The sequence below is a fragment of the Gadus chalcogrammus genome, chromosome 22, assembly GCF_026213295.1.
Source record: "Gadus chalcogrammus isolate NIFS_2021 chromosome 22, NIFS_Gcha_1.0, whole genome shotgun sequence".
NCBI lineage: Eukaryota > Metazoa > Chordata > Actinopteri > Gadiformes > Gadidae > Gadus > Gadus chalcogrammus.
The window spans coordinates 20,314,311-20,331,231 of record NC_079433.1 but is presented as its reverse complement, the minus strand read 5'-3'; the positions used below and the strand labels follow the sequence as shown (position 1 = coordinate 20,331,231).

Sequence of the window (16,921 nt, the reverse complement as noted above, 5' to 3'; positions counted from 1 at the left end):
AAACGGAAACTGCACCAGATTCTGATACATGTCTTAAAGTAGCAGGTACCAGACAAATTTGCGAGCTCAGGATGTATTTGCTCTGGCACACCACCGTTTATCTTATAGGGCCGGGATTGAAACCATTACCCATTTTAACAACAGAGATCTTTATGTCCTTTTCCCTCTAAACACTTTTTTTTCCAATTTAAAACCCCAAAGATTAAGATCAGTTAGTCATCCTCCAACAATTGGTTTGGTGTCAAGGTCTAGAGCGACTGGACACAAACAAACGACTCCGTAGCAGGTAGCCTAGGGGACCCTTAAAGTTTCAGTGAAGACAGTGTTCAGCTGGAATTGGAACGCAACGAGATTTAGAGGGTTTTTTTCAGGGTTATTCGTCGTTGCGTATGAGCAATAATGAGCAATGTTTTATATGAAATGGGCAACACACCATTGCGTTATACTAGAACTGTTCGATAAGCTTAACCGTTACTCAGACATGGATATCAAAATAAACCACTGCTCAGAAGGAGCTTCACCCTCCACACACACAGAAACATTGTATTATAGTTTCCGGGAAGCCTGACCCTCCCTCTGACACAAACGTCAAAATCAACGGCCGTCACAAAACGTATATTAATCATTCAGCAGTCAGCGCTGCAAGCTGATGCTTAGTTGCACAGCGGTCCGTGAATATTGCCTTTGATAACCTGACGCTGTGCAGTTGCGTCGCAACAATTACGTTTTTGGATAAGAAAAGAGTGATGGCCTACATCATGTAGTTATCGCACGGCGAAACAACCACAAAAACAAAAACATGGATGTATGCAAGAATGCACACCAACTTAATCTCCCTCCTCCGCCAACTATCAGTCGCTTCTTGGACACCTCGTATAAGTAGCTAACTTAATAGTGAAAGGCCACGGTGTGTCATTTAATTTACCACTTCGTTCATTACAACGCTCATAAACAAAGGAGGTATTAAAGTATGATAATGTGTCATGACCTTGGGGATAATCCCCCCCCCCCCCCCCCCCCCCACGCAATCCCTCTTGGCCCAAAATGTATATTTCAGAATATTATCCAATTGTAGCTCAACAAGAGGGTCCCTTACACTTTAATTTGTAGTTGATTTAATTAATCATTATAAGGCAAGGAAAACATAACAATTCTTAATTTCACAGGAATATACTCTAAATAATTAATGTAATTAATGAAATATTATATTCCGTCTCTGTTCTGTCCGTTTCGCTACATGCCACTAATGTCTACACACTGCACCATTTTATATTGGTGGTGCAAATACATCAAAAGATTGACTGAGATGGTGGCATTCAGAATTAATAACATTTTATGATAGTTATCATTATACACGTATTTTAACATAGTACTTCACCAATAATAAAATACTTAAAATTCAAAGACCCCCCTGAATGTACAACTATTTGATAATTAGGTGGTTGGTGAACTCTGAACCTTTTGGCGTGCAAAAAACCTTATCCACTAGACCAGTGCCAACCAAGTCTACTTGTAGCTATCCTTGCACAAGCCTTCGACCCCCGACCTGCTCCTTTAAGTGGGAATGTGCCAGACTGAGCCCCTCCCAGTTGGTAGGCTGGAGACTTTCAGAATAAGAACAGTACCCAGGGTCTGTCCAATACGCTGTGCAGCTGTGTTATGAGAAGCAGCGTAGCTGGGCTGGATGGGTAGCCTGGCTCCGCCCGCCTAAGTACTTCCGCTCAATTTGAATTTCCCTTCAGTACTAGGTCTGGACCTGCTGTATGTAATTTGGTTTTCTGGGGCCGCCACAGCGGCGCCCAATCAGCGAACAGAGGGCGTGTCTGAGAACAATGACGATGGCGTGTTGTCAACGATTAGACCCAGCTTCGAAAGTTGACTGCATACATCATCTCTGGAATTACTATAAAATATTGATTTACAATGTGCAATTTTTCCCTGATAAATTAAATTCGACGAACAAAACCTGCAGCTGTCGTTGACGGACATTTCCGTGCAGACGCGCAAGGTGTTTGGTTTGTGTACAACCTGCGCGTGATTCCCGGCGCATGACATACGTCACAACCAAACGTTAGCGATTGGTTATGGCAGATCCAGAGTGGCACTGGGCAGATCCAATCATTTTAAACTTCAACAGACACCCGCCTTCAAGTGAGTTAACGTTTGTCAATTGATTAGGTCCAGACTCTCTGTACAAATGAAATGAAATTAAGTGAAGTACGAGAGTCTGGTAGAACCAGGCTACTGGATGGGTGCAGTGAGGGAGAATCAATAGTTGTAAACAAAGAGAGATATAGGGGCTGGCAAGCAATATTTTTTTCATTTTTAAAATATAAAATAGATACGTCCTGGTCATTTTTATATCCATGCATATGTATCAATATAAAACCATCAACTTACCAAAGAACTTGTCGCATCCTCTGGTAACCATTCCCTTCTTGGCTCCCTCCGCTGCTTAGAGTTCTCCTCGTCCAACATGTGCGTGCACAAGGCCCTGCGCACACTGCAGGAGAGGGTGGACCTGAAGCACCAGTGCGGCTACATCACAATGCTGAACCCCAGCAACAGGCACCGCCACAGGGAGAGCGACGCCAACGACTGCAGGGGTGAGGACCGCAGCCAAGGCTTTATACCTCCTCCAACGTCAAGCACTGATGCACAGACACACAGACGCACACGCAGACATCAGACATCGTTCTCATCAGTCATCCGCTCCCTCACACAAACATGTGCAAAGTAATTTAACCATTATAATACTGTTTCTGCATAGTTTCTCAGAACTTGTGGGTCCCTGTGGGAATGCAACGGCTAACCCAGGCTTTGTTAATGCCATGGTCTACCAGTTGAGCAAGCCGGGACTGCATAATGACATTCTCGAATACATTGTGTCCGAAATCTTCCAGGCACACAAACTGCAGCCACACACACACAAACACCCGCCAGCTGTGCTGGGAAGTATTTGCTACAAAATGGGCCCCATTTTTCATAAACCCGCGCTGTTCTTGAAAAGACTCTGAGACGCTGTGCACCTGCTGGGATTGTTGTACCAAGAGGTTACCAAGACGCTGTTATCCATGCAGTGGGCTGCTCAGCTAAAGCTTTAGCGTACATCTGACGGAGCTGGACGTAGCTGGAGCTGTGGTCCCTGAGCCTTATTGCCATTGATGGCGGGAATTAAATCAAAATGACCTCCAGCCTGGTTTAATTAGGATGTTTGTCTATTTAATTGTGTATCTTTATTGTGGCCGCCTGTGAGGACTTTCTGATTTAATTTTGCCAATGCCACTCTAATCACAGAATTAGTAATCGCTGAGGCTACACAAATGGAAACAATGTGTTTTAATGCAGCACCGAAGGTATTTTAGCCAGGGAGGGAGGTGGTATCACTGCTTCAGCATGCAGGATGGGAACCAAATAATAGCAGTTGAGGTTGGAGTGGGTCATTGTTATCACACTCTCCTTGTTACTCTCACACACTGCAGCAATCTGCTAGTTCTTTACTTTATTTAGAGTTTGAGGCGCCTGATGATGACAACAATAGAAGTCCTGTAGGAGACGGGTTGGGCCTTCTCTGCCTGAAGAGCAACACCCCAGTCACCACACTCATTCTGCACCTATATATAGCCATGTTTATTTATACGATTATAAGTCTGTTATTTAGGACACCTCGTAGCGTGTCGTTTTTCTTTTGAATATCATTAACACACAGATTTCCCCTTGAGATGTCTCCTTCCACACGGAGACCTTCTTCCGTTGTTTATTAATGAAGAATGAAGAGATGGGGGCGGGGCGCGGCGTTCTGAGTGGCAGGAAGATGATTGATGATATCGTTGTTGTCCCCTCCCAAACCCACCGCCCCAAGGTGACACTCACCTGGGCGGAGGCTTTGACACCAACGGCAGCACCGAGTCCTTTGAGCTGGTGGCCGAGGAATGTGCGGGGGAGGCCAGGGCCAAGACGGAAGGTAGTGGCTCCCTCCCTCCCTCCATCCCTAACTCTCTTCTCCTGAATCATTCAGAGGGGCTTAGCTGTACTGAGCTCTGCCGTTGCATTCACTTCTGGAATAATAAAGTATAATTCTATCATGTTTTTATGCCAACGACAGATTTGGCCTATTAATAAATAAGATGTTTGGTTCAAAGGTATCGTAAAAAAGCGATGCTTGTATTATTATTATTATTGTTATTATTATTAACGTCATTGTATTATGATCAAATTCTAATCTTCTTTTATGAATGATATTCTCCCATTGTCTCTATGATGACGTTCCTCTCCTGGTGTGGTTTTCCTCAGCTCTTCCCACAGAGGATGAGTGGGTTCCCCTGGAGCTGAGCTTCGGCATGCCTCTCTTTAGCTCCGAGCTCAACCGCAGAGTGTGTCAGAAGATTGCCTCGCACAAACTCTGCGGCAAGGACAGGTACAAACCATCACGCAAATATGAAATATAATTTAAAAAAAAAGAATAAAAAAATCTAGTGACAGCAGGGAATTCAAAATAGAGAATCAGAGAATAGAATTTCAAATGGAATTGCGATTAATGGAATTGTATATATCATAGAAAGGAAATTTTAAATGCACTTTGAGGGAATATACATTTGAAATACAATTTGAGAGAACAAAATTGTAAAGTAGAATATCCAAGATAATAATAGACTTGAAACAGTTTGAGAATTGAATGAGTCATTCTTCTGTTATTCTGTGGTTACAGTCTTCAAGAGCTGCTTCACGAGAGCCGGAAGCTCTCACTGAAAGTTCTGAGCTTTGTTCAGTCATTCCAGGTGAAGCCTTTGTCCCCCCCCCCCCTCCCCACACCACTCACCACACCCCTCAAACACTCTAATAATAATACTAAAACTACTTCAACTGTTGCAGAATTCATAAGCCAAAGGATGTGGGAAGAGTTGATTTAGCCCTGAACAACTAAGGAGATTGAAACAATGTGTTTTTTATTTTGTTGCGCACACAGGGTGATATTGTGACTTTGTGTTTACATTTTTAATTAAGCACAAAGATATGTTGTATTTGGTTTTAATCACACTTTTTCTTCGTCAGATTACTTTTGTGCGTGGGCGTAAATTGTATTTATATCGCATTTAGAGTAGTTACTATCGAAGATCATCACCATGACGATGACCCCTGACCCTCCTCCCTCCTCTCCGCAGGACTCGAGCCAGTCAGCGGACCCCGAGAGCGGCGTGTCGGGCCCCCTCAGCCAGCCCCCGGCCGAGTCCGGGGTCCCTCTGCCGGCCCTGAACCTCCTCTTCAAGGACGGAGCGCTCAGGGAGTGGAACGGCCGCGCCCCTCCCGCCCTCAACTTCGCCGCCCTGCAGCGGGACCAGCCCACATAATTCCGCCCCCCCCCCCCCACCACCCCTCCACCTTCTAACCAGGCCTGGAGATTCAGTTACAGGAACAGTGTTGCCAGATTGGGTCATATTTCCTGCCCAATCTTGCAACCCTGACTGGGTTCTAAACCCTAACCCCAATCCTAACCCTTCAGTAACAGAAAATAATCAAATTAACCACATAAGCATTTCGGGGGCTCCCCGGTCCGGGGCACGTCGCTGCCTCGCACACTCTTGATGGCCGTTTGTTTTGATCTGGTCACAAGGCAGTATGGTGTCCCTCCCAGGCTTCCTCCTGCTCCTCCTCCTCCTCTCAGTGATCTGCCGTGGAGAACAGAATGAACCCCAGCCCCCCCCCCCCCTGCACCACGTGTCTCACATCTCTGGGGCCATTTATCAAAATGCTGGGGAGATATTAGCAGCTAACCTCCCCTTTTTGCGGGCGCACCCATATTGTAAATTGAGCGCGTTTGTAATAAAAGGCAGTTTCGTGTATGGTGGTGTGGTGCTCTTGTTGAAGTATAGACCCCTCACCCCACCTCCACCCAATGTGCAACCATTGTGGTGTTCAGATATGACTCTGACAGTTTCAACACCCACTTGAGATTGAAGCACTAGAGAACGCAAGGACTTTGGGTTCAGGTCTTTATCCTAGCATTCAATGGATGTTTTTATTATTATTATTAATATAATCATCATCCTCGACAGGAGGGTGAGTGAAATATTATTAGCTTAGATGTAATCAACCCATTCTATGTGTTGAGTGGATCAGCTCAACTGGTTGTAAAAGTGTGAGAATGGACCAAGACCTTGGCCTGGCCCGGTCACTTCTGGTTCCCCCTGCCCATCTTGTATTGTCTCATCTGATCTGATGCATGATACTGTTGCACAAACCACGTCATGAGAAGGCCCTTGTCCAGTCCCTTCTGTTTGTGGGACCCCCTTTCTTTATGTGTCCAAACCCCTTTGGAAGAAGTAATGGCTTATGTTCTACTTTTGTTTTTGTTTATGATTGTTTTTTTTATTGCCGTTTTTGAAGTGGGTGGGGGATTGCTTCTGGGTTCTATCCCTCGAATGGGCTGTGGTTGGTTGCCAAGCCATAGCACAGGTGGTGAAGCATTAGCCAATCCTCATGGAGCTCTGATCTCCTCTCCATACAGGGATTCCAGCTCCTCCCAGCGCCTCTCGTGACAACAAAGACTCTCTTATGTTTTAAGCACGTTTCTATTTTTTTATTATTGTTTCATGATGGTTATTACTTTGTCGCCTTAACACTTATTTTTCACATCACCATTCCAACGTCCAATAACAATTAAAAACTTATTTTTTCTCCATTCGGTTCAATTATTGGGGCAATTCCATTCATTAGACATGAAATGAGGAACCCCTCCCACATCAACATATTCTCTCCTCTAGATTAACCAAATTCACCCAACGTTACCAATCAGGAGCCCAGCTTGCTTCGCCCAGGTGTGTGAATCGGCTAGGCTCTTTCCTTGGCCTGGCTCCACGTTGTTTGTTCTGGGCGGCACACTGTCCCGTCTGTGGATTGTTTACAACATCGTGTCTTTTTTGGGGTTCTGTGTCCATTGATGAGTTTGGGGTAACTTTGTCCTGACCCCTAGGGAGTAGGCCATGGAGCCTGATACACATACTGTCTGAGACACATTGTTGCTCAGAAAGTGTTCTTTCTTAGCGATGCTTTGCGGACGTAAAGTTCCTTTCAAATCGCATTTGCAGCTGGAAGCCATTCTTTGTTAGTTTGCCTTTGTTTTCCCTTTCAGTTTTTGTACTTTCCATGGTATCCGCTTCCGTAAATATTTTCGACCCATTTGTTGTTAATAATGCTGGTGACAATGTAGAAAAAAGGACTTCATAGGAGGTCCAGTTCAAGCATGATAATTGTTTAGAGATTTAAGTGTGTATGTGGTGTGTGTGAGTGTGTGCGTGTGTGTATTGTAGCCTTCATCATTGGAGACATTATTTTTTCTGTTTTTTTGTATGTGCCTACCATCACAAAAATTGACCCCTGACCTTTATCTCCCCGATAACCCCTCCGTCACACAGTCACCCCCTATCCCTAGCCCCCTTCTCTATCCTAGAATCATCCACCAGTGTTTTAAGAAAAGAAGTACAAAAATATACTGTTAGTTTTATATATCAATCCACATTTAGAAAGTCTTTGTCTTGCTCGTTTGATGGGACTGTGAATATTATTGACTGAATAATAATACTAATTCTAATGATAATGCAAATGAAATGGGTTCCCGCTACAACACCCATTCCGACACTGTCTAGTTCCTCTCGAGAAGTGTTATTACAAAAAACGGAATATGTAAAAAGTATATGAAAATATGAATAAATAGAGAGAAATCTCTCCTTCAACCAAAATGTATTTGTGTGTGTAATATTGCTCTTTTTGTGATGCAAATATTTTCTAAACATCTCTATTACAGTGGCGTTGGATTGACCTTCGATATCACCAATGCCAACGGGAAAATGTAGCATAACTTCTGATAGAAGTTCATCATGACTACTGGCTGTGTGCGTGAGATATTTTCAAAAAAGTGTGTTTAAGATAAACAGGATTCAGGAGCTACTCAGCTACTCTCTAACAGCCATTCACAGTGCGTTCATTCTCATTAGCTCTTCATCAATTGTCACGCACCCCTATATCGAGGTGCACGCAAGGAACTTATTTTAATTTGCCATCTGACCAACCTTGATTAATAATTAGGGGGACCTCTCGTTGTTTGTTGGTTGTTTTTGTGCATTTGACTGAACGATCCAGAAGAAACATGGCCGAGCTTCAGCGGGGACCACCACAGTGAGTAACCCCCTTTGTTTTCCTTTCTGAGAGTGTTGAAGTGGTTTAGACTGGTTTGGGCTGGTGGATTTAGGTGAACCTTGTTGTGGATTTGTGCAGCGCCACATAAGACTAATCTCCCCATACACAGACACATTCTATTGGAATGTCTGTTCATTCTCTAACGCTTACATGCATTTTACCTCTATTACAGGCAATCTGGATTGGCCTTTTGTAGCATCTGTTTTTAAGTGCAGTGTTGTTGGCCTAGTACTATACACTACCTGGCCCCTCACTGGAAATAGGAAAAGTGTCTTGTGGTAACTGGCGCTGCAAATAAAAGGAAGAACTTGACGCTATGGGGAAGGAACTGTGGAAGCTGCATTGGGAAATGTAAACCATGGCATTAAGTTCAGCTCTATCAGACAAGTTGGTCAGCATCCCAAGGGGTGGTTTTATTGATGAATCTATTATTCAGATGAATAGATTAGGTTAATGCTTGGCAAATCTCTTCAAACAGATATCTGCATATGAATGCAGAATCTGCAGGAAAACGAGATTTTGGTATCAGAGGTGTTCTGGTGTCAGTTTGTACTCCACCAATCATGTTTGAGCGGGCTTGGGTGGTAAATATGCTTAAAATGTTTCAGATGCTATTTGATAATTATTCACAACTATTGGGGGAGGAAGAATAATTAACATCAACCAAATGTCAAAAGTTGTTGAATGTGAAGTACTTATTTGCCTCCTTCCTCTAAGCGGTTTATGTCTTAAATGTAACTGGTTGAAAACTGCAGATACCCTGTCAATTCAAATGATCATTGATTGTATTTTGTGTTAGAATTTTGCTAGAACTCGAACTTATTGACATAATTAAATTTGCCAGGGAAATTGGGGGAAAATATTTATTTAAGGTTTTAAATTCTTTAAATTCATTCAAAGGATAAGTCTGGTATTTTGCATTTTGAGCCTGGTTGTCTACTCTAGGATGAAATAGCGTGTTTGACATTGATATTTTGACGATTGGCCCTCTCTCGGGTATTTGGCTCATTTCGAATCGCCCCTGCCTGCATCACAATGGCTGGCTACGAGCATTCAATAACCTGTCCTTAAAACAACCCTAAACGTTGTATTTCAGAAATGTGCAACTCACCGAGTGGTTAGTGGTGTTCGATGTTCAACCTGAGCAGTGTTCTGAGCAGTCTTTCTGGCCTTGCATTTCCACCAATCCCCAAACCTCAGACTGGGCTTGGTGTAAACTGGGAGGGGGGGGGGATTGACCAGTTGATCTTTTGGTGCCTGAGCAGAATTAATTCCTGCAGCTGAATCCAGGTCATAGTGTTTAAATGACAAAGGATGATTGTTAAGGATTGGGTTACCAATAGCAGTTATTATCGGGTTCTGTAACATAGCTTATTATCTGCATGTGAATGCACCGGGTGTTTAATGTTAACAAAACGACGACTGCAGGCTGCGAGTAACGAGGCCTCCATTAGAGCGCCCTCCATGGACGCGGTCCAGGTGACCAGACTCCACACCCGGCGGTTCGTGCTCTGTCCATCTGCCTCGACACGCTCAGTTACAGCTTTAGAAAGTGGCACGCGGGCTGAGTGCACAGTAGGTAAACACTCTATCGCTATCTCCCTCTCTTGGTTTCTCACTCTGTCGGACACTCAAGTCCTGGGAATTTATGGATGGTGAAGCTATTTTGGGCAAAGGTTAAGGCATCACTTCTAAATTGCACATGCCCTGGGCTATACCCGCCAGACAGGGGGCACCCCGCCTAATTGACTCAGTCTCCCTGTCCTCTCCGCTCCACTCATTTCCACCCAACACAAATTATAGAACTACACCCCAAGAGGCACCCAGGGCGTAAACTGGGTCACACCTCATGGGAATCAGAGCTGCTGCTCCAGTCAAATAAGATGAGGATATCACTTTGAATAACACCACAATCATGAACTTTCTTCCTAGATTTTCCGAGTTGTAAGGAATGTACCGAAATTTGGTTGTATTCTGTATGGAAATGACAGTGGCCGTACTGCTGGCCCCAGTTATTCTTGTTCAGGTTATTTTATCTACAATGGTCTAATGGGTTGAGCTTATTCATTGAAGCTAGGTACTTGTGGAATAAATGCGAAAATGAAAAAAAAAAAAATACAATAGGCCTATGTATATTTAAATAACTGATTGATGAGCTATAGTTTAAACCAAACGGAATGGAAAAAAAAGTGTTTAATGTGCAATTAACAAGTGTACATTAAGAACAGTTCTGACCTCTTCCAGTCTGACCCGATCACCCGATGGAGCTGCTGAAGTAGTTAAAGCCTTACTGCGGCAGTCAGAAACATACATTTTTCTACACTGTATCAAATACAGTGTTGGCCTAAGTGACTTTGATATTGCAATAAGCGTACAGCTGAAGCCATTAAACGGCTCTGGGTTAACAAGTTTAACTGGTTCATACAGGGTTGTCCATTCAGTTCAAAGGAGTTTATGAGCTTAAATGTGATATGCTGTTGATGTTTAATAGTATCTAATTGTGTGGGCCAGAAATAAACCAATACTCTGACCATGAGCAAAGTAAAAGACTTGTGTCTCTAAGGACCTACAGTCTTCATTGTGTTGTATTGTGTTAGGTGTAAACAAGAATTTGTAGTATCCCCAAGTCTTGGGGAATAGTACATGTCTTATTGTGCGTGTGTTTGTGACCGTTCCCAGACACCGTCCCTCGAGGAGACACACCTCCCAGCCAGGTCGGTGAGCAGGCGGTTGAAAGTGGTGTTGCCCCTCCCCGTCTGTTACCTCTCAGAGGAGGGCGAGAACAAGCATGTCTGCATTGACGCGCATGCGCGCGCGCGCGCACACACACACACACACACACACACACACACACACACACACACACACACACACACACACACACACACACACACACACACACACACACACACACACACACACACACAAAGTGAACCACACAAACACAGAGGGAGATAGAGACAAACAAGAGAGAGAATGAGAGACACACACACAAAGAGAGACGCACACAAAGAGAGAGACACACACACACACACACACACACACAAAGAGAGACGCACACAAAGAGAGAGAGACACACACACACACACACACACACACACACACACACACACACACACACACACACACACACACACACACACACACACACACACACACACACACACACACACACAAACTTTTAAGGTGGACTCCTGATTTGAGGTGATGAATATGATGCAACAGATCCACCTATGAATGTACTATTGTGTAAAGTAGGGAGTAGGTGGAGTCAAGAAACAGCCACTTCCCCTTTAAAGAAAAGCCCTTCACCAGTCGCCACTCGCCAGAGATCTGCCACCGAGCAGGTTTGCCAGCAGCGGGCTGTGGTTTATATAGAATGAACCGTGATGGGGAACCAGGATAACGCGCACAGAGCGACAAGATTCTAGCTAATGTTTATTTGTTTTTGCATCACCAACGTCTTCAACCACCTGTTTATTTTGATATAACTTCGACAACAGCAGGTGAGCCTCGAGGGACACCTGAGGGATTTAGAGCTACTGGATTCGAGATCACTTTGGCGTTCCGGGTTGTCGCATTTACTTCCAAGGAGGTCTACTTCATTACTGATCTGATCTCCAACAGGGAGGATCCGTGCGTAATTTTGAGGAAATGTCTTTCCAGTGTGGAGGACGGTGTCGTGGCGGTCTGTGATGTGTGCTGACTGGTAACAGGTGGAGCTCACACACTGCGGATCGCGTTACGCGGTGGAGTCGGAGCAGCGGGATGGGAAACCAAGCGGACAAGATTGCGCATTTAAGTTACGCAGGAGTTCCCACGGTGGACCCCAACGGCCTGGACCTGGAGGAGGGTCCTCGGATCGGGGTTTCTTACATCTTCTCGAGCGACAACGATGAGCTGGAGGAGCACGTGGTCGAGAAGGACCGGAACCGGGAAGAGAAGCCCTACGACAGACGCGACGAGGTGGAGTGCGCCGTATACCACCGTGGAGACTGCATCTACGAGAAGAGCCTCGTGTCCAACGACTTGGAGTCCCACACCCCGGAGGACCTCCTCCACAGATGCACAGCGGGGGACCTGGTGGAATTCGTGGCCGCCGGCCAGCCCCCCCACTGGGCTGTGTATGTGGGACATCTCCAAGTGGTGCACTTGCACAGATGTGAGGTCAAAAGCAGCTTCCTGACGGACGCCAGTCAGGGAAGGAGGTGCAGGGTGGTGAACGAGCTGTACAGGTTCAGGCCCCTCGGTGCAGACCTGGTGGTCCAGGCGGCTATGGAGCAGGTGGGCCTGAAGGACCGGGAGCTGAGCTGGAGGAGCTCCGAGTGCTTCGCCGCCTGGTGCAGGTTTGGGAAGCGAGAGTTTAAGACGGGTGGGGAGATAAGGATCGGAAAACAGCCATACCGCTTGAAGATGATTCTGTCCGATAAACATTGGCACAATCTGGAGTTCCAGAGTCTAGACGATGTGATCATGGAGAAGAGAAGGAACGACCACCTGGGCAAGAGCGCCGTGCTGCAGGAGCTGGCCCATCACTTCAGCAGTGTTGAGGTGATCAAAAGCGAGGGGTGATCAACAGTATGGGGTGTTCAGAAATGACAGGGTTAAACAAGTAGATTTTTTAATAGATTTTCTGATGGATGGATTCCCCTGTTAACAACTTAGCCTTTACCAAACGTAATTTTTGATACCCTTCATTTGATCCTTAACAAACCATTTTGTGATTTAATTTCAATTGTCCATTTTTCAATATAACTTGATGTTAAGATCTTCTCGTATGCCTACAACGATGTGCAGATGCCTTAAAGCCAGAATCGTCAATCCTTTATGCATAATTAGCCTACATGATACATTCATTGGCTACAGTGTAGTCTGAATGGTATGACATTGCCTTACAGGTCTTTTTGCAGGTGTCTTGCATGACGACAAGAAATGTGACAGTTTGATTGTTTTTCTGTGATAATGTTTTCTTTTAAGGCCAAATCCCTGCTTTGCCCAAACATGTTATTGTTCTCTTTTTGCACCAGCATCCGTCTTGAATTAGGCTGACAATGTTAAATTGACTAATTGACCAATGGTCAAGGTGTCTGTCTGTCTGTCTGTGTGGAAAGGCTATGCAGTATTTCCTTTACCAAATGCTTGCTTAAATTCCATGGGATTGCAGCCTATCTGAATGTAGCCTAATAACCGTTTTCTTGAGCATTTAATGAATATTGAGCCATACATACTGTATAGCTCTATATGTTTATTCTCATCAGCCCCATATGTAATAAACTATTTTTTGGGCATGAAAAATGAGGTTCTCTACTAATGTACTACTGTTTTTTTGCGGAATGTGGAAAATGTGTCCTTAAAATGTCGGTGGGGTCAAAGGGGTGTCAGGGTGACTTTGAAGAGTGGTGTGGCAGACACTTTGTTCTGTTGTAAAATAAGTGCTATGTCTATAAAAGGAAACTTTGTGTTATTTGTACAATCGTACAGCCAGTGTTTAGGGTTCCCGCCTCAGGTCCTTGTTTTTAAACTCTTATGTTTCAACATGAATATATTAATTCTGTAGGCTTTGTGAAACCAATTAACATTGTTTAAAATTGTTAATGGGCATCCTTGAAAGTTTGTTTTAAGACACTTAACGCTCCGTTTCATCATAGTGACCCACTTCATATTTTTGTAATATTGTATATTTAGTTGATCTTTTCAAAGGGAATAGACATGCAAATAGAACTAACACTGTTGCCAGGCTTCCAAAAATAAGGGAGATCTTGTCTAACAAATACCTGTTTTTTTCATTTAATTCATACCAAAGTGCTTGCGATTAACTCCGGATATAATGAAGGGCCATCATCATCGCTTTGCTTATTCTGTTTACTCAACTACATTCCTTGGATTGGATTGGATAATCACACCAAATGTAATTTAGAAATCATCGAAATCATTAAGCAGTTAAAGGCACCCAGTGCAACTTTGTCAACATTCAATGAAAAATAAACATTCAATTTCTAGTCTTTTTTACACGTAGTAAGTTTCAATAACTCCATACCATTACATATCGACATTCAAGGAGCAAAGATGAGACGTCGTTGTGTGGTGAGAACTGATAGAAAATCGTAAACAACAACAATCGCCGGTGGGGAGAAGCCATTTTTCCATTGACTGGAAGCCTGCTTTATTTATTGTAGGTTACAAAAAATAAAGAAAATGGCGGCATTGTTGTTATCGATTTTTTATCAGTTCTCACCACACAACGACGTCTCATCTTTGCTGCTTGAATGTCGGTATGTAATGGTATGGAGTAATTGAAACTTACTACGTGTAAAAAAGACTAGAAATTGAATGTTTATTTTTAAGCCTCGAAAGTTGCACTGGGTGCCTTTAAATGTATTGACATGACAACAATTACACAAATGTTGATTTATTCAATGTGCTTATCAAAACGATGAAAATGTTTTGTAATTGGATTCCAACTGAGGTTCCTGTCTGTGTAGCTTGTGAGGTCTACCTCTGGATTCCCCCCCCAGACACACACCCCCCTCCGCCACCAGCAACAGGCTAAACACTAAACAGTATTTATCTATGTTCGATTTTGAACCATGTCTTCTGTTTGTCCATCTCCATGCCACCTGACTTTCATTGTGTTGTGTGAGTTCGGATGGGGTGACGGTAGCATTGGTGTGCTTCTGTTATCCCCTTTAATTGCCCAGTATACGGTGCTTAGACTGTGGATCTCGATCCCGATCAGAATAATACACTACGCAATGTGTTAGTGCACTCTCATGATCTGCATGTAGGGGTTACATATCCTGTTAAGAGGGATTATCTCTGCGATGCTTCATAAGCAGGCTGTCCGGTTGATTCTGTGATATTGGATCTGATTTAATGAAGGATGTACCATAACTGGCCTAATTAGACATTGCTGTCATCGCTTTCCTACAGGTATCTGGTCCTGGGCTTTGCATCATGAGCAGAATATAGATTGGGAGCAGGAATTAGACTTTTGGAGTGTCATGTGATATTAGCCTACATTGAATACATATTGGCAGTGATACAGAGTCTGTGCAGTCACACAATGTTAGAGGAGCCGTCGCACAATGCACACCGATAAGTTCTACTCCTTTGTTATATCCTTTGAAATCTTAACTGGTTTCAAAGGTGGATTCGGTTTAAAGCTGCTGTTGCTACGATTTGAGACTTAAATAGAGAGCAGAAGAGAACAAATCTCTGCTCCCTAGATAGATGGAGAGATGGACAGAAACAGATTTTCTCACGGCAAATTTCTTTCATTAATATAGCTGACGGGCAAGTTATGCTCAAATAATTGCGCCTAAATATTAAGGCACCATTTTAAGTAGATAAGAGGCACCATCTTTATCCTCTTATTTGGCTGATCATGTGACGTCTCTAAAACAAATACATACATACATACATACATACACACACAAACATGCATACATGCACACACCCACACAGTTTACATTCATCCATACATATCTGTGTGTTTAAATCGCATGGAACCTCTCAGATGGATTGTGGGTAATTGTTGTGATTACACCTGGCATTTCAAGTGAGTCATGTTGACAAAAGTGTGTGTGTGTGTGTGTGTGTGTCAGGCACGCCATGGCAGCTTGACTTTCCTGGTGGCTAGTGGTTTGGAATGGTGTGATTTCCCAAGTGTAGTGTCCTTGCGGATTGCCAGAAGGCAAGACCTTTCATGGACAAAGCAAACAGAACAGTGGTAGATCTGGGCTCCACCGCACAAAGGTCTGCCATTCATCTGCAAGCTCATGTTTTCTTTGCTCTGGCATACGCGTCTGGCCCCCCTCCCGCTCCAACAGATCTCCAGCACACCTTGCCCGGGTCATGCCAATCGCAACCAGTTATCTAATATATGGGTTGTTGATCTAACATAAGGGGTTGTAATCTAATATAAGGGGCGTTGATTTAATATAAGGGGCGTTGATTTAATATAAGGGGCATTGATCTAATATAATTGTTGTTTATCTAATATAAGAGGCGTTGATCTTATATAAGGGGCGTTGATCTAATATAAGGGGCGTTGATCTATTATACGGGGCAATATTTAATACCGGGCTAGGATGAGGGTGCAATGAGAGCGAGACTGCTTTGCAGGAAAAAATAGAACGCATAAAAAAGTGGCCTGCTAATGCAATCTGAAAAAGGAGAAAGAATGTGCATACAAACTGCCATCACGCCATTTGCAGTCTGGGGCAGCCCTTAAAGATTGAATGGATGTGGAGTGAAAGTGGGAGAGGCAGGTGTCTCGTGCGTTTCTTTGTTTGCCTCTGCTGTCGCTGTTGTTGTATGTTCTGGTCTGTCCTCAACCAGTTATTTCATTGGTTCACTTAGTCATGACTAAGTTCATAATTAAATACATATTTTGAAAACGGCACCAAGGGGAAATATTTGAAGCCTTCTCCTGGTCTCCTTCCACTCTTCCAACTGAAAGTAACTGACTGAGCTTCATGGTTCATTCATACAACAGATTGATTCTACATCTGCAATTAGGAAACCAAATTGAGGGACCATCTCTGTCCACAAAAACATGACTTAACATTCATGTTAAGTGTGGGTGTGTGTTGGGGGGGGGGGGGGGGGGGAGGGGGAGCGATGTCAAGATCTGAAATGAGATGAAGATTGTCCATGTGAGCTGGATGTGTTGTCATTTATTAAAGTAATAAAAGACAGAGAATACTATATTTTAGTAAGGTGATGC

The 16,921-nt window shown here is 43.8% G+C and overlaps 2 protein-coding genes across 4 annotated transcripts in view; both read left to right on the top strand.

Annotated features, from left to right (window-relative positions):
- Positions 1-8,317, top strand: part of fam91a1 (family with sequence similarity 91 member A1) — a 47,791-nt gene extending 39,474 nt beyond the window's left edge. Inside the window, exons 20-24 of one of the 2 annotated variants that reach the window (XM_056582226.1) lie at positions 2,460-2,606; positions 3,863-3,964; positions 4,294-4,417; positions 4,709-4,778; positions 5,163-8,317. In XM_056582226.1, the coding sequence (XP_056438201.1) occupies positions 2,460-2,606; positions 3,863-3,964; positions 4,294-4,417; positions 4,709-4,778; positions 5,163-5,348 (629 nt within the window). In that variant the 3' untranslated portion in view covers positions 5,349-8,317. The remainder of the gene's footprint in view (positions 1-2,459; positions 2,607-3,862; positions 3,965-4,293; positions 4,418-4,708; positions 4,779-5,162) is intronic. The other variant, XM_056582227.1, reaches the window with a different exon arrangement.
- Positions 8,318-11,527: 3,210 nt separating this feature from the next.
- On the top strand, positions 11,528-14,484 carry lratd2a (LRAT domain containing 2a). 2 transcript variants are annotated; one of them, XM_056583578.1, is made up of 2 exons: positions 11,528-11,699; positions 11,860-14,484. In XM_056583578.1, exon 2 carries the CDS (start codon positions 11,962-11,964, stop codon positions 12,763-12,765), a length of 804 nt encoding a protein of 267 aa, XP_056439553.1. In that variant the 5' UTR covers positions 11,528-11,699; positions 11,860-11,961; the 3' UTR covers positions 12,766-14,484. The 2 variants fall into 2 exon arrangements, with proteins under 2 accessions (XP_056439553.1, XP_056439552.1); XM_056583577.1 differs by having other exon boundaries at positions 11,821-14,484.
- The last annotated feature ends 2,437 nt before the right edge of the window (positions 14,485-16,921 follow it).

Coding starts and splice junctions, on each gene's coding strand:
- lratd2a (XM_056583578.1), top strand. CDS start 11,962: ATGGGAAACCAAGCGGACAAGATTGCGCATTTAAGTTACGCAGGAGTT.